The 24,190-nt window shown below is 36.7% G+C and overlaps 1 protein-coding gene across 1 annotated transcript in view; it reads right to left on the bottom strand.

The window, feature by feature from the left end:
• Window positions 1-24,190, bottom strand: part of pik3r3b (phosphoinositide-3-kinase, regulatory subunit 3b (gamma)) — a 205,799-nt gene that overhangs the window by 92,830 nt on the left and 88,779 nt on the right. Inside the window, exon 5 of the mRNA XM_079841717.1 lies at window positions 5,902-6,033. Coding sequence (XP_079697843.1) covers window positions 5,902-6,033 — 132 coding nt within the window. The remainder of the gene's footprint in view (window positions 1-5,901; window positions 6,034-24,190) is intronic.

The raw sequence follows: 24,190 nt of genomic DNA on the forward strand, positions 1-24,190 counted from the left end.
ATTGTAGATATTTTACCTGTATCCAATTCGTTTTTTGTACTTAAGTTATAATAATCAAAGATGCTTCTTTTAAAACCCTTTTCTAAATAGAAACTGGGAGCAGCCTATTGATATATTATTAATTTTTTATCTTGTTTTGTTAAATTGTAGTCCATTAATTGTTAAAAAGTACTGAACCTCCTGATCGAAACACAGGAAAAGAAGAAGCAGAAACAAGCGATATCATTATGCATATGTTAAATAACACGATCATCAACATTTAACATCATATAAATCAAAACGGCCTAATGTTACTGAATGAAAGGTCGACCCAGGATGAGCTGTGCAAGCATTGGAGGTGTTGATGGACATCTACCAGCAGGGAATAAGAGGCTAAACATTCTGTGGTTCTAATAATATAGGTGTAACTCAAACAGCACCAATGAACATTGGGGCACATAAAAACTAAAAACCAATGACCTGGGACTGGAAAGTCAGCTCAGCAGGAGTTAAAGTGCTAGCCTAACATTGCCCTCGAGTCCATTGTCTATGAGCACCCACAAGGACAATGCAGTTATTTTGACAGCTTCCAACATATTGATTAGCTCCTTTGAGAAGGGGTTTCCCACAGCAAAGAGGCTGGCATCTGTGTTTCAGACGTATTTAAGCTAAAATGGACCCTGGTGGCACTGCAAAGATATGAGCATTTCATCCCTAAGTCCCTTACACACAATGAATATTTGTCTTCATCAGCCAAACGGACAAGTATAGACTCGTATAGGTTATATCTCACAATTCTGACTTTTTTCTCTCGCAATTGCAACTTTATAATCACTTAATTCTGACTTTATAACTCACAATTGCAACTTAATATCATACAACTCTAGGGGGAAAAAAGTCAGAATTGTGATAAATAAACTCGCAATTGTGAGAAAAAAAGTCTAAAATATGAGATATAAAGTCGCAATCACCTTTTTTAATTTTTTATACTGTGGCGGAAACAAGCTTCCATAGCATTAACTTATTATTTTTTTTCACCACCATGTCCCTTTAGCAGGTCCGTACAAAACAGTATTTGTTGCAGTGTAACTTTGTTAATGTTAGTTAATAAAACGTTCATTGTTTGTTCATATTAGTTCACAGTGCATTAACTGACGTCAACAAATACAACTTTAAATTTTAATATTGAATTAGTGAACATTGAAATTAACTATTAACTAAGATTAATAAATGCTGTAGTAGAAGTATTGTTCATTCTTATTTCATGTTAACAAATGCAGTTAACCAATGTTAACTAATAAAACCTTATTGTAAAGTGTTACCTATGACTCTAAGCCACCCAAGTATATATATATTTATATTTGATTTATATTAAATAGATATAATAAATATATTATAATATAATATACATTTAAATAAATACATGAAAAAACATTGAATTATAATTCCAAAAATAAGTATTATTATATTAATTATATTATATTATGTTTGAATAAATACAAATAGATGTACTTAAATTAATAAAACAAACTAATTCATATTTTTGTTTTTGTGCTCATTGTTGAAAATAAAACAAAAGTGTCATGCAACAAATCACAAATAGGGAAAATTAAAACACATATACTCTTCCTATAAATCTTATTATTATATAATTAGCTTTCTTCATCCTTTAATAAAATGTAAACATTATTTTCTCATTTCCCTTTCATTTTTGACATAATAGTAATAGTCATAATTTTGTGTCAAGGGTGTCAGCTTGCAGATAGGCCAGTCCTGCAATACACTCAGTAAATCTTACCTGTCACAACACATTCAGTGATTACTGCCTAAAAGCTGCTCGCCCCTCCAACAAACACACAGACCAACTGCATTTCCTGCATGAATTATGAGCATGAACAAAGCCATTAAGGTGTTGGCTGGTTAAGGCGCTTCTGCCATAGTGCTTATAGAAGATAAGTGCTAAGAGGTCAAAGGTTATGAGTAGTGGGTGGCAGGGGGTCGAGTGATGAATGTCTTACAATCTGCCGATCAGAAAACGGATCAGTACTTTGACCTTGGCCTGAGACTCACTGACCATTGATACAAGAGGGCTTCTATCGGCAAGTTATATGCATGCCCTCAGTAATACATGCACAGACACAGACACCCATGTCCCCAGTCTGGAGCCGGACGGTCCCACCCTGTGCTGCCTCCTGGAGATTACCGATAGCGACTGACCCCTGTTCAATAAAGGTCAGCGTCATGGGCTGTAGGCCACGGCTGGGAACTTGGCCGAGTCCATCTGGACTCAGCACGACACAACCGGGGGAAGGGGAGCCCTGCAGACAGCCAATCACATTCCTGGAAGAGGGCACACTGGCTCCTGGCCAGCAGGATTGGCACCGGTGCTTAAGGCATGAGAGATACCAGTGAGTAATGCTCTTAAAAAGAGACTTGGACACTCAACGGTACTCAGAAACACTAAATGGATCCACATTTCCCAGAAAAAGACTTTTTGCACTTTTCTTCAACTAAATAAAATTGTTATGCTTTAGGAAGCAATACTTTGTTGTCTCATGTTAGATTTAAAGCTTGAAATGAATTAGATTTTTCTACCCTCAAGACATGCATCATAAAACTCCTGGAGTTTTGGATAACATGGTATTTAAAAAATGGATTTAATAGCTTGGATTGGTTTGTTGATTAAATTAAGGATATCAAACAAAAGCATGCCTGATTTCACAATCAAATGGATTTTATCCAGGAAAGAGGGAGGTAGAATTTGGCATTGTTAAGGGCACCCCATGACAAAGGGACTTTCCAGAAAAGCTTATTTGCCATAATAGCCCATTGATTTTTCAGAACGGCTATTGCATAAATGCTGAATATGCCATATGGCACATCCTACATTGACTTAGCATTATAAGATTTGAAGACACATTGACCCACTACAAAATATATTATAACCCCAAGTACATTATAGTGAGTCATTGTCTTGATGTTCATTTAATATTTCGTTTTTCGAAATATTAAAAATTAGTAGATCTTGAGATTTGTTTAAGTAACTTGCATATCTGAAGACAGAACATTTAAATATTAGGTGTATAAGCCAATCAATCAAATGTTACTATTGTATGATCTAAATGGAACTAATTAAACTGTATTTAGACTCTATGGCACCAATAATGGTTCTAATTGAGACATTATGAAGTGAATGATTTGTTATTTGTTTTTAGACTAGATTGCAGAACCACAGACACACAGGCCTACATTTAGTCAAAAGTAGATCATAGAGACACTCCTTGAAATCCTACAAATTATACAAGAAATAAATATGCAGTGCAAAAACCTTTCTTAGCATGTATTTTTTGTCATTTCCAGTAAAAATATCTAAATATTCGCAAAACAACATGAATTTAGTTATAGGAAGTTGCATTTTATATGATTCGAAAACTATTTGTATTACATATATCATAAAAATGTGGGGGGAAAAGTTGTCAAAAATGTAAGAAAAATACATTTATTTCAAGATATATTCTCCAGAAACTTCTTAAGCAAATTTTGTACGTTTATATTTTTAGTGGAAAAATATCGTCTTTACTTTGCAGTGTATATCATTAAATATTATTCAGTCAATACACTTTAAGTATATAAATTGTCTGCAAGAATTCTCAGGCATCAGAAACATGATGCAGCATTACTCAGTGAGGGTGCTTACATAATTCGGTTTGTCCTTACAAAGTCAGCCAACGCTTTTGAGCAACCAGGCATATCTAAAAGATGGGGCAGACTCTGTGTACGCTTGTTTCAATTTCAGTGGGAGTAATACAGAGCGAAGTCAGAGAGAGATGGTGTAAACCTACCCTCCGGCATAGTAGCGCCCCCACTAACACACGCACACGCACACGCGCACACACACACACACACACACACACACACACACACACACACACACACACACACACACACACACACACACACACACACACACACACACACACACACACACACACACACACACACACACACACACACACACACACACACACACACACACACACACACACACACACACACACACACACACACACACACACAACACACACACACACACACACACACACACACTCTGCCTCTCTCTTTCTACTTTCTACTACGTTTGTTCTCTGCCTCTCTCAAGCCTCTTTCTGCCCACTGAACATTTTGCATTTAGTGAAGAAGACAAACACACCCACCCAATTTAGTAATTTTGCATTTTAACTGGGGAAAATTTGTACAAATTTCAACTCTGAAATCATTTACTCACCTGCGTGTTATTTCACACCTTTATGACTTTGAAGTTTGAAGAATTGTAATGGATAGAAATCAAAGAATGTACACTGAGGCCTTCAAGCTTCAAAAAAAGTATAAAATGGATACCATTTATTACTCACTTAAAATGTATTTACATCCTAGATTTTATTGGCAGGTTTAGAGTTGATGAGAGATTCAGCATTGACTGAACAAATTCTTTCTTTCTTCTCAAAAATGAGAAAATGAGACTCAATGAGCTATTGCATGATTTTTGAAGACTTAGAATCAGGGCTGGCCCAAGGCATAGGCGTTTACAAAGCACCCTCAAATGAAAGAAGAGCACCCTCAGTTGATACTTTAAAATTAATGTTGGCGAAACTGATTTGACAAACATTCCAGTGCGTATTTGTGTTTGAACTTTGGAGAACCAATCTAAAGCCATGTTTCCACCGCAGGAACTTTCCCCAGGATTTAGGAACTTTGGGGTGGTACTCGTGTGTTTCGACCGCAGGAACCAGGGTCTAAATGAAGTTCCGGGGAAATATTTCCCCCTCCAAACGGCCCTGCTCGCGAGGTAGTACTTTTTCAAAGTTCAGGAACTTTCGGGGGAAGGACTTGGCCACTGAACATGCTGATTGGTTGACTGCACGCAGCATTTTACTTTAACTGGCATTTTTAAAAGTCTTTTGCGAGGTTCGTTCTACGTTCAGTAAATATCAGTCTTGCTCTTTCTGTCTGATGGCACGCGTTGTCTCAGCAATCGCACGGTCAATGTCCATAATAGCTGATAATAACATACGTTGTCTTATTTTAAATCTAGCTTTATGAGCTTTCAGAATACGCTTTAGTATTAGTGCTCGTCTCTTTTCCGCCGTTTTGTTAATTACCTCTTTAGTAAACCAATACATAACTAGCAAAAGCAGCGCTGCTTGCATCTCCTCCATACTTGTTATTGTTGCAGACAGTATCGCACAAAAATGATTATGGCTACTGTCCATCGGTGACTGGGAGGAACAGGCGTGCGCAGACCCATGTCTCCGGACTAATTTGCCTAATCTTCATGGTACTTTAGACCGCAGTGGAAACGCAGACAGTAGCAGGTCTGGGGGGAAAAAAGTTCCTGGTACAAATTGTTACGGGTAATTTGTGGAAGTGGAAACGGGGCTATAGATATGTCTGTTGATCTCTTGAATGCAATGGCCAATCAGAGGTGTTTAAGTTGTTGTCAGAATTCACTTACCGCTCAAAATGATGGCGATTTTGTCCTAAGTTCACGTTCTGAAATCCTCTTAATATAACAAACAAAGTGTAGACACAATGTAACTGGGTCGCGGGTTGTTTTGTGGGGGGCGCTATCTAAAATCTCGCCTAGGGCATGAACAGAGCCTGGGCCGGCCCTGCTTATAATTAAGAATACTTAGACTATAGTCAACAAGTCATACCTACTGTACCACTTATATGATACTTTTGTGCTGTATTTTTTTCACTTTAAAACTTGAAAGCCAAAGTCCCCATTGTAATTGCAAGAAAAAGAGCAACAAGAGCAACCAGTACAATTCATTTAAATATACCCTTGTGTTCCATGAAATGTATATATTAATTTTCCATAAATATAAAATTTGATGTTTACATGTTTTGTGCTCAGCTTACCCTGAGCAGTGTAGACCAGCTCACTGTACACTACAGCTGGGATGAGTGGGCAGGGCAATTCCTGAATGTAACCCCTAAGAGTATCAGCCAAAATCGACAATTCATATTGCTCAAAGTCCACCGCTGCTGGGTCTGAGAAAGAGAGAGAAAGAGAGAGAGAGAGAGAATGGTTAATTATAGGCTCCCAGAGTGCTTTCTCCATTATTTACCCTTCCAAACCATGTGCCCTTGGCAAAACCCTATAACGATTCACTTACAGTGGTGGTCAGATCCCCTGACCATTCCTGCCCCCTCTGGGGACAATGACCCAGTCACAAGCTTAACAAAGAGAGTAAATTTGAGTGAAAGTCTGCGGTCAATAACTCAAAGCCTAGGATAATGGCAGCTTGGAAGACTGCAATTATACAGTAGTAATTTTAAAGGGCCCTTCATTGTGCTGAAATTATAATGGCATATTGATGTATTGGAAAGGTGTAAAAGGCACTGACAGATCTCTCACATATTTCAGATCAGAGCTTTTTCATTTATAGTTTGGCTATGACTCCAGATTCATAAATACTTTCCTACTGTACAATCCACAATGCTTGCAGAATGTTGGACATTGAAACCCCATTTTTTAGGAAGTGAATAATGTAGGAAAAAATGTAGAGCTCAGAAGCATGTGAGTAATTTTGACACGTTCATTGCACATGTCAGACATCTGGATAAAACCGTGAATACAATTTGAACTGCCCATCTCTAGTTACTGAGACTTCAGCTTAAAAAAAAAAAACACACTAATTCATGAATTATTCTGATTCATCTCGCTCTCCTTTCTGTACTTAAAATAAGTAAATGAGTAGTCTAGGTAGGGTAAATAATTTATTTTGAATTTATTTTTATTTTTTGTTGCAAAAACAGAAAAAAAGATCTCAACAAAATCAATCGAAATACATCTGCATAGCCAGCCAGTATTCTCAAAGTAAGTTACACATTCTGACAGCACATACGTTCAAGTTCTCCTTTTTTATTTTTGTAATTTTTTTCCCTTCTAAAAACACTATTGGTGGGCCATCATGCTGTCATATGTGTCAAGAGTGTTTTAATTAAAATTGGTTTATTATGGCTATGATGTATCTTTTTCATCTCATCCTTGTAAATCATGAATGAATGAATGAATGAATGGAATGAATGAATGAACCTCTTCAATTCTTCACTGCTCCCCAACATCCCATGCCATTTTAATATAAGAAAAGTGACTGACCCCTACGGTTAAATTGTAATTGCATTGATCGTCCCTCTGACTAATTGTAAAATAAAGTTTCCCTGCGATCAGGTTCCAGTGAAATCAAAAACCCATTAAGCTTTGCTGATGACCTTTTCTCTCTAAATGTGATTAGTTTGTTGACTTGCCATTATGCTTCCAATGCAAAGCTTGGTATTCCAGATGAACCAGCTAAGTAATACAATCTGTTTGGGAGGAACCTACAATGGCAGATGAAACCATGAAAAGACCTTAAATAAACTAAATAGCCTATATCACAGTAACAGAAATAAAAAAAAAATTAAATAAATGTTGAACATTAAAATAATAAACAGAACATTATGTGTTGAGTCTTTTTTCTTCTTGAATGCAGTTTAGTGTAGCATACAATGAGGTTAGTGAAAATCTATTTTTGATTAAATTTTAAAACAATTAAAATGAAACATAAAAATTAAGAATAATTATTTAAGAATGTGCACGTCCCCCCTGAAAGTTGAACTTTTAACATAAGCATTCCAAAATGCCACGTTCATGCACAATACACTGCAAAAAATGCAACATGTGAACGCAGCGGTCCGTCTGTTTACATAGAAAAACAACAGAAAAGCAGTGCCGTGGAATGCAAAACCTTGTTCTCAATCTCAGTCTCACTTTCAACCTCAGTCTCACTTTCTTCAGATTTTTCAAAAGATCTCTTAAAAGGACGGCTGAACAATTTGTCTCGCCATCATGTTGATTGCACTTCTGAAAATTTGCAATTCATCAAGCCTCTAAAGAAATAGTGTTCTTCTACATTAAACTCACGTGGCTAACAAACTGTGCTGGACTAATATCAGGCTAGATTAGTGCAGGGTTTTTCCGTAAGCCAAGTCCCCCTCTATCACAAAGGAACAGTCATGCGAGAAACTACCACCTATTGATCACAGTTTCTCAATGAATCCCATTTACTGGTCGCAATGTCCATTCTGAGCTTCCACATGTATTTCTTATTTTTCTAATCACCCTGACAGTGGATGCCCATCTGCCGATCTTTAATTTCTTGCCTGCCAGTGGCCCAAATCGATTGTTTCCCCTTGCTTGGCTTGATCCATATATTGTTGGAGTGTGCTTTTAAATGCCCGGCTTGTAAAGTGTCTAATCCACTATAAACAGATTTGTTTAGGTCATCAAGAAGCTTTTGCCCCATCCCTATATCTCCATTCATTAATTTACATGCCTATCAGTTAAACTCACTGTCAAATTCAGTCCTCGAATCTGTCTAGCCTAAAACTATTGATCCACCAAGCCTTTGTTTATTGTGCCTAGCACCTTATGTTGGTCACCGGGACACATAATAATTTATGATTATTTGGGCTTTGCCCCACTCACCACATTGACCCTGTAGTATTTGCTTAAAATGTGTAAAGAGATGTCACATGGCGAAGGACCAAAAGGTTGTGATAATAGCCTGAAAACCTTCAGACTGGTTTTAGAGGTTAGTGCTGTAAGTTAAAAGCATTGAAACAAGTCATCACCATGATCCTTTGGGTAAAGGTCACCACTGGCTCTGGATAAAGCTGCCTCAGCTGGTCATTATCTGCTGTTAAAATTTTACAGATGGCTTAGTCCCTGTGGAAGCGCTGACCAACAAATCTTGCATGAGCTATGGAGGAAAATAAAGGTGTAAATTTTAGTGGTCCAAAAAGCAGGACATTTATGTCATATGCTCACATAAAATTGAGTAGGAAATGCAAACTTTTTGCCTTGCCTGGAGTCTTGTCATTACGTAGCGTCGGGGGGACTATATTAAGCGAAAAACAATACAAGGAAAAGTAATGGAGAGATGGATATAAATATATTTACGTATCAGGACTGTAGACTGTAAAAAAAGATGGATGACGTGCATTCACTCTCTTCCATTGAAGTAAGTGAAGCCGCCAGTGTCAAAATATGGTGCTGACATCTTGGGTCTCAAATCTGCACAGTAACAACTTGCAGCCTGAGTCTGCGCAGTAGTGAAGGCGAAGTGGAACCGCAATAAAAGGTCCCGCCCACACTCACACCTAATGATAACAGATATGGAAATTTAGAAATTAAAGTTAAAGCTCCAATCTCCTCCTGAAGTTCCCGAAAAATGTCCGTTGGGGCCTCAGTGACTACTTCACTTAGAGAAGCTGTCAATCACCCCTATTTTTACAGCACCAAATAACTAACTAAAACCAAACTTATTTAAAGAACGAAAAACACTTGAACTAACATAAGTGTGATAAAAACTGCCTAAAATGACAGAAAAAATGTATTTGACATGTAATTTGGTTGTTTCGTTTGTCACTTTTAGCAGCAATAATTTGAAGTAATTGTTTTCTATATGATTTTATCAGTCTCTCACATGGTTGTGAATGAATTTTGGCCTGTTCTTCTTTTCAATGTTGCTTCAGTTCATTGAGGTTTGTGGGCATCTGTTTATGCCACAGAATTTCTATCAGGTTGAAGTCTGGACTGGGCCAGTGCACTTTGATTCTTTTCTTTTTCAACCACTCTGTTGTAGATTTGCTGGTGTGCTTGTTATCATTGTCCTGTTGCATGACCCAATTTCGGCCAAGCTTTAGCTGTTGGACAGATGGCCTCATATTGGACAATACTTTGGTATACAGAGGAGTTCATGTTCAACTCAATGACTGCAAGGTCCCCATGTCCTGTGGCTGCAAAACAAGCACCACATTTAACAGTTGGTATGAGGTGTTTGTGCTGATATGCTGTGTTTGGTTTTCGCCAAAAGTGTCGCTGTGCATTACGGCCAAACATCTCCACTTTGGTCTCGTCTTGCGGTTTGTTCAGATGCAACTTTGCAAACCTAAGCCATGCTGCCATGTTCTCTAGAGAGAAGAGGCTTTTTCCTGGCAACCCTTCCAAACAAGCCATAATTGTTCAGTCTTTTTCTAATTGTACTCTCATGAACTTTAACATTTAAGATGCACTCTGAGGCCTGTAGAGAGGTGTAATTCTTGGGTTTTTGCAGTTTCTCTGAGCACTGCACTGTCTGACCTTGGGGTGAATTTGCTGGGAAGTCCACTCTTGGGGAAACTGTCTTGAATGTTTTCCACTTGTGAATAATCTCCCTCACTTCCTCACTTAAAATTGTTTGGAAATGGCCACATAACCATTCCCAGGTTGATGGCAGGAACAATTGCTTCTCTAAGAACATTGCTGATGTCTTTCCTCCTTGGCATTGTGTTAACACATACCTGAATGCTCTAGACCAGCAAACTGCCCACATTTCTGCTTTTATGGAGGTGCTCACACTTGCTGATGACCAATTAATCAAAGGCATTTGATTAGCAGTGATTAACTTGCCCTCTTAGTTCCTATGGAAGCAGTAAGGGTGTATTTAGTTTGTCACCCATGGCTTCTCCATTTTGGCTTCATTTTTTAAAATAAATAATGACACTGTGTAATGTGTCATGTGTTGTCCATCCAATGTTGTATTTAACTAATTTTAAGACCTGCCAAGGACCATATGATTTTTATTATGTCCTGAGACGTAAAACCATAGAATTCAATAGGGTGTCTTTTCTTTTTCACACTACTACAGTAGGGTGATTTCAGGGTGATTGGGACACTTTCTGCCATTGAGATGACTTGGAAAAAGTGTCCCAATCACCCTGAATTCACCCTATATATGGTAATGTTAGTAATATAGTAATGTTAACAAAATAATGCATCATATGCAAATCCTCTCAAACAATTAACCATTAAATTATTCAGCAACCAGAGTCTGCCATTTGGTTAATTTGTGGTCCATTCAAGCTGGTCTATTGAAGGAGAAAATGTCAAATGATCAAATTATTTTCAGAGAAGTTTTTACATCAAATCTAATAATCACGATTAAAGCTAATGGAATGGTCCTGATAAAATGTCCAGATGATGTGGATAGGTGAAACAGTGGGGCTTTTTTCTGCCTAGGGGAATTAGATTCACTATAATTCCATTTGCCACATTATCTCATCTTTCACTCAGCTGTGCCATGCCGGCAACCCAACTCCCTCACAATGGTAAAAGCTGTGACTGTGTTGCATAAAAAAAGAACAGTTGTCAAAAAGTCATTGGCCTCTAAATCAAAAAGCACCCTAAGTAAATTAGCTCCATGGAGAATAGAGATGGAATTAGTATGTGTTTGCTCTGTGGTTCTTTACAATTCCTTCTTGTCAGGGGGAAAGATTTTTTTTGCCTCATATTAGCCTGTTGTTTGGCCTGTTGTAAATAACACCAAAGTGTCTGCTGACATTCATTTGAGAGAGTCATCCAGAACTGCAGTTTACAAATCCTGATTGGGTAGCTTTGCAAGGACACGGAACCAGCTCAAGTTCTGAAACTATTTACAATATCATAATTTAAAGAGATAGCTCATGTCTTTAAATGTACCTCAGCCATTATCAGTTTTATTTCAAAACACTATTAAAAAATTAAAACAAAGCTCAAGTAAAGTTGCAAAGATTTGTTTGGGTTTGGAGAGGAGAAACTATCATCCCACTGTTTTATATTAATGAAAAATGGATCATTAAAGTTATTTGCGTTGACAAAAATAAAAATAAGGACAAAAATATAAAAAAAGTTATTTCATAACTTACTGTAATGGTCTGCTCAGTGGCATGTCCAGTACTATATCTAAATGACTTGTTTTATAAAGATAACTTGAGCTTGGAAAAAGCACAACACAAATAAAAGTACTTAATTTTAATAACACAGAATGAGTGGCTTCACTGCCTCGCATCTAAGGTTTTCAAGGAAAGTAATCAGATTTCTCACAGTGGGAATCACGGTCGGTGTGCGTTTGCATACAGAATGTTTGACTCGGCGCCACATTGTGATTTTATGTTTGAAGCTCCCACACCGTGACAGAAATGGATCTGGATTTTCCCATTTTTCCTTTTCTCTCCACTTGACTCACTTGCATTTTCACCCACACATCAAAGTGTTTCCTGCATGGCTTAGACGCCATACTGTGATCTCCTCATATGAACCAACATTTTTAAAACTGCGATCATGAATACAAAAAAGGCAGTTCACTCTGCTCTACTATCCAGGTCCTTTTTAGTGATCCAGTTAAGATCTAGTTCAAGAAAACAAGCTAATAATTAAGGCTGATTTATACTTCTGCGTCGGACCTACGCCGTATCCTCTACGGCGCAAGTTACGTATTGGTTTTCATTTATACTTCTGCGTTTTTGTCTGCGTCAATGTGCAATTACACATGCAGACCACTAGGAGGCAGTGTCTACGGGCATGTTGATGGTAACCCACAGTATCAAGGCAAAAGCTAAAGAAGAAGCGGCTTGTTTACATTGTCATTGCATGTGTCTCAATCAGCTCCCTGGTTCAGTAGTCAGGGCACTGATCAGGACATGCGCGTAATTTGCACGGGGGTTACGGGCCAATATCATCACATCATTAAGATTAAAATAAATATGAAATATTCAGAATGAATACTTTTGTTCGTTTTCTTTATTAATTTCATTTGCCAGCAAGAAAGATAGTATCATAATCATTTAAATAATCTGTAATGTACCCCCCGCCCACCGCACCAACTACTTGGTATTACCCAACCCGCGTTTGTTAACTATTTTGCGCAGTCGCTGGGATGAATGGTTGGAGAAAGCTGACGTAAAGATGAAAAGGACACTGATAGGCAGCCAGACAACGATTTTTCATTGTTGGTCGACACCAGCCAAAAAAAAAAGAAAAATCCTGACCAAACGGAGGTACCCCTATTGCTAAGTTAGCTGTTAAGTTAGCTCAGCGTTTCTCAAAGTGTGGGGTGCGGACGCGTCCTACTGGTGGGGTGGGAATAGAGACATGACAAGTGGGGCGCACAAACAGGTTTTGTGCCTATCTTTTTAATTCCTTTATTTATTGACCATACACTCAAAACAAAACAAAGACACATTTAAATGTAAGCCTTACTTAACCTTTTCACACGTAAGTTTAAAAGTTTTTCAAGGCGACCGTTATTGATCATAGTAGCCTATCACTTTATGGTTCCCATGGAGACGCGTCATTCACTGCTTGTCACACCGCAGCCACAATAGCGCTGAATGACTGATGATCTGCTTTTATTTCCTTTTTTATTCAAAATTTCACACATTTGTTAGCTATAGCAGGATATATCTGATATTCCGATTGTCAAATATGTGCAATTGAATGTGTTTTGTTGTTCAAACACCTTTATAACGATCGCGTTAGTCGAGTTGTATGCGCAACGTATTTTAGGTATCTATCTTATTAAAATACCTAAAAATGAAAACGTACATTATTAGGAATTTTTACCACCTCCGTCTCAATTTGAGATTATTATTATTTAAAAATATATCTATATTTTTGCATGGAGTTTGCAAAGTGACAAAATGAATCAAAGCACAACTAACGTTAACGTTAGTCCACACTTGCATTTTCTCAGTTTCTGAATTTGATGTTGTCAGAGGCTAAATGCAAACACAATTTTTTTAAAATCTACTTTTGAGTCTTATTTCATGCAAAGTGATAATATAATTGCACTTTCATTTTCTCTATTTGAAAGTTTTTAATGCTGTTATTTGATGTTAAGTTTTTAAAATGTGATGTTAATAAAATACATTTTAACAGTTAAACTTAAAGCCTAGTTTATTAACATTTTATTGGGAACAGGAGGGGCTCGGAACCCTTTCCTACCTCCGAAGTGGGGAATGGCAGAAAAAGTTTGAGAAACACTGAGTTAGCTGATGATTTGTTTTGTTGACTGGAGTTGGCTGGCTAGATGTTCGTTTGCCAGTGTCCTATGAGGTAAAGCCAGAGGGTGCCAGGGACTGTCTAGAACCAATGTCACTGAATTGTAACTTAAGTTGCTGTTTGCTCCAATACAGTCACACGTTTTGAGGGGGATTGCATACTTTACTTGTGACTAGAGATGTCATCCATTGTCAGCTAGCTGCTATGGGCTAGTTCAGAGGTTACGCCACTCCTTTTGAGCGTGCACGCCTGTACTGTACCTTTTACACAAGAAAATTATTCAATAAATAAATAAATTAATAAATATGCCGCGAGTTTAACCCCCCCAATGGCAGACCCAAAGTTACGCCCTTGGATCAGGACATAAGTCAATGGGCTGACTCCCTGATCAGTGCCCTGACTACTGAACTAGGGAGCTGATTGAGACGCACCCGAAGTATCAGCAGCAGTGATGGCGGCAGATTGCGGCTTTTCTTGCGGCTTGAGTTGTTGTATGTAATACAAATTAAGCATCTCTAGTTGATTATTAATAGAGTTACATAAGAGGCGATCTGGCGCTGGAGTGCGTTTGTGAAATCATGCAGAGCTCGTGCTGCTGTTTTCAGTATCGGTAGCTCGTGCACAGGCTATAGCGCTTCAAGCGATTGCTGTTGCGGAGACTTTATTCGTTCCATTGAAATCACACAACGAAATGCACCCATTGTGATGTGTCCCTGTTCTTGATATACAATCACTGATTAACGTCTTTGGTTTTAATGAGAAAATAAATAAACTATACACAGCGGATCTATGATTTTATTCACTAACATAAACAATCTCTGCACTACAAAATATTGTGTTATATAGCAGATGTAAGGATTAAACTATCATCCCATTTCTGGACACACTCCTATCGCAGATTTTTTTATTTATTTATTGACCTGAGGGAGGGGTTCTGGCAGACCAATCATAGCGCTTGCGGTCCGCGTAGAATTGACGCGTTGTTAAATTTTTGGAGAGGTGCGCGTCAGGGTACGTCGTAGGGTACGCGCGCATCACACCACCTACGGCGTAGCTACAGCGTACACTCGACGCAGAAGTATAAATTGGCCTTTAGGCTCACATTGAATCAGAATGCACAGTAAACTAAAGATACCAATGAGATTGTAATACTCCATTTAAAGGGATAGTTAACCTATTTTACATTTTATGATCATTTGCTCACTATCATATCAAACAAATGCATACAGTTTTGGAAGGATATGATAGTGAGCAAATGATCATAAAATGTAAAATGGGTGAACTATCCCTTTAAATGGAGTACTGTGTCAATAGGGCCAAATGTTTTTTGTACCCCAACATTCCACAAAATATCTCTGTTCCGCAGAAGATAGATTTGTAGGCGAACTGTACCTTTAAAACTTTTTATCACATTTAAATCCCATTCCACGAATTTCAAAATAAGTGCACAAAATGCAAAAATAGTCCACTGATTTCACGTGGGTCTACTAATAATACACTTTCAGAAGTGATAACTCCCATTCCCCTATGATATTCATGAAACTTTACCAGAATGACACACCCTTGGTGCCAGTCTGGACTGGAACAGTATATTGGAAAAGAATACCTGACCCTGTCCAGGACACTTTCTGGCTTCGCATGTGCACATAAAAGCCACGCAAATATACACTCACACCATGTCAAAGCATTCTGTAGGTCAATCCACAAATGTATGCTCTACTAAGCCTACTTTAACCCTTAGTGTTGATATCTGGTCCATGTTCTGTGTTCAACCGGCACTACCCTTGATCCCTCGCTTCAATTTCTCTGTCGCCTCCTCTATCTTCCTGTCACCAGCCACTCTCTGAGCAACACAAGAGTCCCAGAGGCTTTTGTTTAAGGTATTTACGAGTGCAAACAGGGAAAGGCATTCAGACACAAGGCTCGCAGAGGACATGCATCAGGGCATTTAAGGCCTTTGTACATGGAGAATAACCAAACCCCAAATGGTCAGTTACTCTCACAGTTTATTTCAGGTTATGGATCAATTTTATATATACTACATAGTATATATTACATACACTGTAAGTTTACTGTAATTGTACATTTCATCAGTTCATGTAGTTGTTTCCATGGGAAAAAACTCATGCAAGCACCAAAATCTACTTTTTGAGCTACAGAAATGCTTTAAAAAAACAACAAAACTTATGCTTTAAAAATCCCAACACTTAAAACACTTAAAAACAAAGCATGCAAATTACCCTTAGTTTACACACAATACGACTTTTACCAAATCCATCACTTTGTTAGATATGCGTTTTTATTTTATTAAAATTAAACAGACTGAAACCAGACTAAATCAACTAGGCTGCTACTAATACATTATCACAAATAAACATTATTAAACATTAACTTAATCCGTTTATTTAATTACGTTTATTAATCAAGCTTTACAACAAATGCAAATAATTAGTGTTGGGGGTAAAGCATTACAAGTAACTTGAGTTGCGTAATCAGATTACTTTTTTCAAGTAACTAGTAAAGTAACGCATTACTTTTAAAATTTACAACAAAATATCTGTTACTTTTTCATATAAGTATAACGCAAGTTACTTGGTTTTCACATTTACGGACAGCTCTCTTGTCACTAATCTCACTTGCACAAAAAAAGATTCAGTGTTCCTCAAAATGAATTAAAATCAGTGAAATGCAAAATCAGAATACTATGCAAACCTCCAATAATTACATTTTAAATAATAAAATGTGTAATAAAATAATTAAATGTGAATGCATTTAAATCTCACTTTATTGACCAATGTACTTGCTGCTGACTTTCTATGATTCAGTCAAACCATAAGCAAAAATGACTTCAGATAAGTGTTAAACATTATTTTCTCCTGCATCCTATTTATCTGCAATCCAGATCTGCAATCCGCATTATTGTAATGCATTACTTTTCAAAATAACTTTCCCCAGCACTGCTGGTAATAAATTAATTAAAAGTTGCTGCTTTTGGTCAATTATAATGATTTTGATAAAATTATATATAATTGTATACTACTACTACTACTACTACTACTACTACTACTACTAATAATAATACATACTGATAATATTATGCATGTATTTGTATTTTATTATTAATTTCTTTTTTATATTTATTTAAAGTTTTTTTTTTTTTTTTTGTCAACTGGAATCCCTCACAGACCAGGGGCCTATACCATGAAGCCGGTTTAGCTGGCTAGCCAGATATGTTTAAGCTTAGTTTGTGCCAATCCTGGGTTTTAGGTACCATTAAAGTGGTTTGGCTTTTAGCAGTGTTCATCTCCATAGTAACTTACGCTCCATGGCTAACCTGCTCCAGGGCAGGTTATGTTCTGGATAAGAGATCTCAAACTGAAATTAGACCAATCAGCTGTGAGCAAAGTGACACACCTCTGATGCAATGAAGTCACTCCCCCTGTTTCTACTCCAAATTAAAGGTCACTACATAGCAAATGGTTTTTAAAGACTAAAGTGTCTGGCTTTTAACAATGCTTATTTATTATAATAATAATTTTGAATGACTTAGATATCATTTAAGTAATTATTATACCCTTAATCAATTGCACATGTATAATTTTAGTTAATCAATCATTAATAGGCACATAGTTAAAATTAATATAAATAGCTGATATAAAGGTCATACAAATAAGCTTTAAAATCAATAATTAAAGCTATACAAATGACTACATGTGAGTTAAAATGTTCAATTCTCTCTATATATAAACTAAACTAACTTCACAACTTTTACTTGCACTGACTAAGTAAGATTTTTTTTAAAGTTGTCCACTTTCATAGACAGCTCTTTTCTTCTTCCTGAGTAAATTTGTTTAAATTTTTAATATTTTCAATCATGTAATATTCTGCAGAAGAGAGAAATCAATTTCGCTGCTTCTCTCGCGAGAAGTAGATGTCAGTTTCATTGATCCACATCGTGTGATTGGCTGTTCACTACTGATGTCACAGCTAAAATCCTAAACTCAGGATCAAAGCCTGAGTTGACAGAGAAAGCTGATGATCAGCATCATGGGACCAACAAAGCCTGAATAGATTGGTTTGGTTTTGTCAACTCAAAACTAATCCTGTAACCCTGAGTTTGTTAAACTACCATCATGGTACAGGCCCCAGTTTGAGAAATACTGGTGCATTTAAGACAATGCCAGCTTTATGTTTAAGCAATGCTTTTGTCACGGGCTGGTTCCAATAAAGGCAGTCAGTCATTATTAGACAAAAAACAAAACAAAAACAAAACCGCAGGACAACTAACACAGAACTGAAAGGAGGGTTCAATGCTGCCTTCATGTGCTATTCGAAAATGTCCTACTTCCCACTTCTGAAGTTGTGATTACAAGCTTGTCCCATTCAAGTGCTTTGTTGTCAGAAAGAACATGAATCATGGAGGACACCGGGTTTATTCTAGCCCATTTACTGGAAAAATCCCATTAAAGCCAATGTGATATTTAGCATCACATTCACTGTGCTATCTAGATAGTAGGTTTGCTGGCAATTCTGGAATTTTGGTCAAATATAGGTTATTTTTGTGAATAAAACATACAATAGGCTTCAAATGGTTATTCATGTAAATATGCACTACTTTAACAACAAGACAAGGTGATATATTTGTTGCGGCAAAATAATAATAAAGAATACCAGTCACAGCAGCAATCATTCTCCCCTATACGATGTTTAAAGTTTATGGCATTTGGGTAAATTAATCCCCAAGCTTCCCAGTGGTAAATACAACTACACTGTAAAACCGAATAAGTTGGGCTAACTCCAAAAATTGAGGTAATCAGTTACATCAAATTTCTTGAGTTATGATGTTCCCAATTTGAAGTAAGCAAAACTATCAAGTTTTGAGTTTGTAGTACTCATGCATGTTAATTGCTAATAACTTGAAGTAATGAGTTAGCTAACTCATACATTTTGATAGCAATTAACATAAAATATTTAGTTAATTGACTTTTTTCTTTTGAATTCTTGCACATCAAATGAGTTATTTACTTCAAACCCTATTAAGTTGTCAGAACTCAAAAAAGTTTAATGAGAATTTATTTTAAGTTACGAAGCAAAGTTTAAGTACGATTTTTATTTTGTACTCATACATTTTATTGTTCTTAACTAGAAATATTTGAGTACACTAATATATACATTTAACTTGTACATTTAAATGATCAGGTTATCTCTATTTTGCTAGCTATAACAAACTGATTCAGAAAATGCCAACTTGATAAATTTGCTAACATGTTAATAATAGCATAACACTTATTATATAACACTTACTGAATGAGTGTAGCAACTTAAAAATTGTAACTTACCTGCTCTCAAACCAAGCATGTGCCACTTGTCACCATACTCTCCAAAAACCCACATTAACAGAAACTCTTCTAAATTAGCATAACAAAACAACAACAAAACATGATTTAAAACTTAATTTTAGCATTTACTCTTCCTTTCGAATGCCATGGGCAAAGCATACTGGGACATGAAAAAAACCCAGCCCAGTTTCATTTAAACTTAAGTTAGTCTAAATGAAAGGAAATTAGTTAATACAACTCAAAACAATGAAACAGTTCAGTTTACTTGAAATATGTCAGTGCTGTGAACTCAAAAGAAAAAGAAAGTTCTAAATACTCATAACAGTTAATTTAACTGAACTTGTTTAATTTAAGTTTGTCCTACTCAAACCAATTTAAGAATTTTAAGCGTTAGAGGGCATTCATATAACATTTTTAAACTAGGAAACTTGTACACTGAAAAAAAAAGTTTGTTGGATTTACATGATTTAATTGTGTACATCGGTCCCATATGAAACAATTAAGTTAAACAAACATAATTTGTTCATGTAACTTCAAAATCATGGAATGAATACATTTCATGACCTATTTAATAGTCTCAAAGTGAGTTTTATATGGCACCTTGACATGATTCAGGCATTCAATTTCATATATTCATTCATCCACTTTAATTTCATATATTTTAATGTTACACAACTGAATTATAATAATGCACTAGCTAGTTGACAACCTTTTAGCTAGCAATAGCCCACATTAACATCTTAAATGCTAAGCATTAAAAGTTCCTTCAGCAAAGCCGTTATGACATTAGTTGTTTTAGTCCACAGCCTAAGCAATTGCTCCACTCTTCTCCACAATGGTAACCCACTGTCATTTAAATTGTTCTAATAGTTCCAACATAATTGAATATGAAACACTATTAAACACAATCAAGTCTCCCCCTTTCTCTTCTTTCTCAAAAATACATGAAATTACACTTTTACATATAAAATAACAACATTTACTCTTGATTTAGCCATATGCAAAGCATGCTGGGAACTGACAAGCGCCGTCCAGTTTCAGCTAATGCAACACTAATCATTCATGCAATCTCAACACAAACTGATTAAGTAAACTTAAATTTGACTTATATTTAAGTGGATTGAACACAATCAAATTAAGTTAGGACAAAATGTATAGCAATTGTGTTGCTTTAGCTCATTTTAATTAAGCAATTTGAACAAGCAGTAAAAAAATTATTTTCAGTGTATTTACAATAATTCCAATACACCTGAAGGCAGCATAAATAGACCAGACATTGGAGCCAAAAGAGACACAGGTGAACAATATGGAAAAAATGAGCACGCACAAGGGCAACCAAGGCACACTGGAACTAACACAGGGAAAAATAGTAACAGAAAACACAGATGACACCTGGCAGCTACAACGCTAGTACAAATGCCTGCTCAGTTGATCTCTTTTGACACAGAAAGCTCTATGGTTCAGCAATTCAGTGTTTTGTGAATGGCTATATATGTTTTTGTGTGCCTCTGGGAGATGTGTGCTGGCTGTTTTAGCAACAACTATAGCATGCTATGTTATCGTTAGCTTTGATGCTGTGTGCTCATTGGAGTGATGAAGAGAGCTGTTCCAGTAAAGCGCAACCTTTAGGGACAAGGAGGGGAAAATAGCTTCAGAGATGACAGCCCTCATTCCTGTGTGACCACAAGACCCACTGTGGACCCGGCCATGTTCCTCTTAAAACTGAACTCATTCACCGTCCTCCTGACCTGACTCACAGACACCAAAACAACCAGTCGGCGCTGTGATTCTATCATCAGAGAATAACAACTACAGTCAGTATAATAGATTTTGTGCAAATGTTTAATGATGACCAAGACCTTATGAATTTACATTTTCTTCTGTAGAACACAAAAGGAGATCTGTAGCCGGAAAGTTTGAGCTGCTCTCTTCAATACAATGAAAGTGGTCAATTTGCATTATATTCTTAAGCCATTGCTATAGCTTTCAGTGAAGAACAGAATTAATTAATTAATATTTATGTAAAATATAATGATGACATTTTTCCTAAAATGTAGCTTTTTGCTTAACAGCTGTGGTCAACATTCACTTTCATTGTATGGAAAATAGCCACTTGGACATTCGTCATTAAGGGATAGTTTACCCAAAAATGAGGGTATGCTAGAATACTTTCTTTCTTCTGCTGAACACAAAAGATTATATTTTTTCAGTCAATTTCAGACCGATCTCGAAACTTTTTCTTTCCAAGGTCCTGGAGAAGGTTGTTTGTATTCAACTGCAAAGTTTTCCAGTCTGGTTTTAGGGCAAAACATAGCACAGAATCAGTACTTTTAAGGGTTCACAGTGATATTCTATTAAATGCAGATTCTGAAGCTTCGCCGATCCTGGTTTTACTGGACCTTAGTTCGGCCTTCGATACCACAGATCACAATATCTTGGTGTCTCGGCTAGAAAACCATGTTGGAATTTGTGGTGTGGCCCTTAAATGGTTTAGGTCATATCTAATAGATAGAAGCTTTGCGGTAAAACTGGGGGAATGTGTGTCAACGCCAGTTCCACTAAAGTGTGGAGTCCCTCAAGGGTCTATTCTCGCTCCTCTTTTATTTCTATAGTATTTGCTCCCTTTTGGATCTATATTAAGGAAACATGGTGTATTATTCCATTGTTATGCCGATGATATGCAGATTTATCTGCCATTTTGTAAAGACAATGATTCTGCAATGAGCTCGCTTTTTGACTGCCTTAATGACATTCATTTTTTTAAACTAAATGAAAATAAAGCAGAGATTTTATTATTTGGTCCAATTGAAAATCACACACTATACATTCTATTCTTGGATCTTGGGCTGATTGTAAAAAAGTAGTGGTGAAAAATGTAGGGGTGTTGTTTGACTCAGATTTTAAATTTAACAAATAAACTCTGTGGTCAAATCATGCTTTTAAATTTGAGACTTTTAGCGAAGCTGAAGCCTTTGCTTTCTTGGAGACAGTTATTCACGCTTGTATTTTTTCACATTGGGACTACTGTAATACTCTCTATACAGGAGTTAGCCAGAAAGCCCTAACACGTCTACAGTCAGTTAAAAATGCGGCTGCGAGATTGCTGACAGGCACTCGAAAAGCGTGATCATATTACTCCGATTTTATCTTCTCTCAAATGGCTGCCGGTCCGTTTCCGGATCGAATTTAAACTTTTATTGTTTGTTTTTAAGTCTTTGAACGGGTTGGCACCAAAATACCTTGAGACATTAGTGAACTTGCACTCTGCTGTGAGGCCCCTGAGCAGAAGTGGGAGTAAGTCACATATGTGCAATTCTCAAGTCTTAACCTTCAAGTCTCAAACAAGTCCAAGTACATTTTTGTGAGAATCAAGCAAGTCAAGTCAAGTCACTGCCTTATGTCAAGCAATTCAAGTCAAGTTGTAGCTTGGGTCAAGCAAGTCATACAAAAGTTTGGTGATTCAACTGAATTTATATATTAAAATAAAAAAAGCAAAATGAATTTCTACTCAAAAGGTGTCCACATACAACTGAGTTGTTAATACAATAAAAAATAAAATAAATAAATAAATAAAAATTAAAACGACATAATATATTGGGTGAGATACGTTCTCTTTGTATTCGAATTTTCTCTCTCCTGCTTGTCCTGTACAGCGTGACCAGATGATTGTTATTATGACATTGTTGTAATGTTAACTGTAATTAACTTAAGAGAACTAAGATTGTGTTTGTTGCTCACACCCTGACGAAGGCTCATTAGCCGCAACGCGTAAGTGTGCAGTAATTGTCACCTGTTTTTAAAATATTAAAGCCATGATGAAATAAATGCTTTTTTCAATAATATTTTGAGTGCCTTGGATTATTGATTTTTATCAACTCTTATCTGTCAAGTGTTTTACCAGTTTTTTTCTGACCTTTGTCTAATTGATCGTTTTATTTTTAAACTTATATATTTTTTTCTTAATTGGCTTAATATGCTATTTATGTAAGCTACCTGGGTCTTTTTGACCCAAAAAAAAAAATGGCATGAGACTTGATGTGGTTTTGAAGAATGTTGGTTTTTTACCTGTTTTAGTGACCATTGACATCCATTGTATGGACAAAAAAAGACATTTCTCAGTATTAGGTGAACTACAGCTTTAATAAATACTTTTGTGCCCTACTTAAATTCATACCGGTTTTTGAAAGACACAAGGGTGAGTATATGATGACAGAATTTTCCATTTTGGGTGAAAACTAAAACTGGCATCTTTTATTCTGCTCTGTGCTGCAAGGTTTTTTTGGAGACCAAAAAACACATAGGCCTGGTTTCACAGACAGGGCTTAGACTAAGCCAGGATTAGGCCTTAGTTCAATTGTGACATTTAAGTAACTTTTATAAACGTGCCTTAGAAGAAAACATAGCTCATGTGCTTCTTGAGACAAAACAATGGCAGTGACATATTTTAAGATATGTCAGTGCAAGTTGCTTTCAGTTAATACAGCTCAAACATGTATTTTAGTCTGGTACTATACTTACGCCTTGTCTGTGAAACCGGGGGATAGACACAACAAAAACATCTTGCTCATTTTGTCAATATATCTGCCATTTTCCTTGTGTATACACAACAGTACAGTTCATGACGCCTGTGGAGCGCCACTGTTTACCCTCTGGGTTGGGACAGGAGTGCGGTGAACGTGCATTTGTGTATGTGCGAGCATGCATGAGCAAGAGTGGATAAAAGGTGATGAGTGTGAAGAATGACGGGGAGATTGTCACGTAAACATCTCAGGACAAGAAAAGCCAGAGCACAGAGAAGAGGGACACACATGGACTCAAAGCAATCAACAGACACTGACCTACAGAATACTGCACCAAATACAGTAGGCCTCATTATAAACAGACTAAACATCCCACTGATTAAAGCTGCAGGTCCCTAAACAACTCTAATCTAATAATGTGAAAAGATGGCAAAAGATGCAAAAAA

Source organism: Gobio gobio (genome assembly GCF_949357685.1).
Source record: "Gobio gobio genome assembly, chromosome: 17".
Taxonomy (NCBI): Eukaryota; Metazoa; Chordata; class Actinopteri; order Cypriniformes; family Gobionidae; genus Gobio; species Gobio gobio.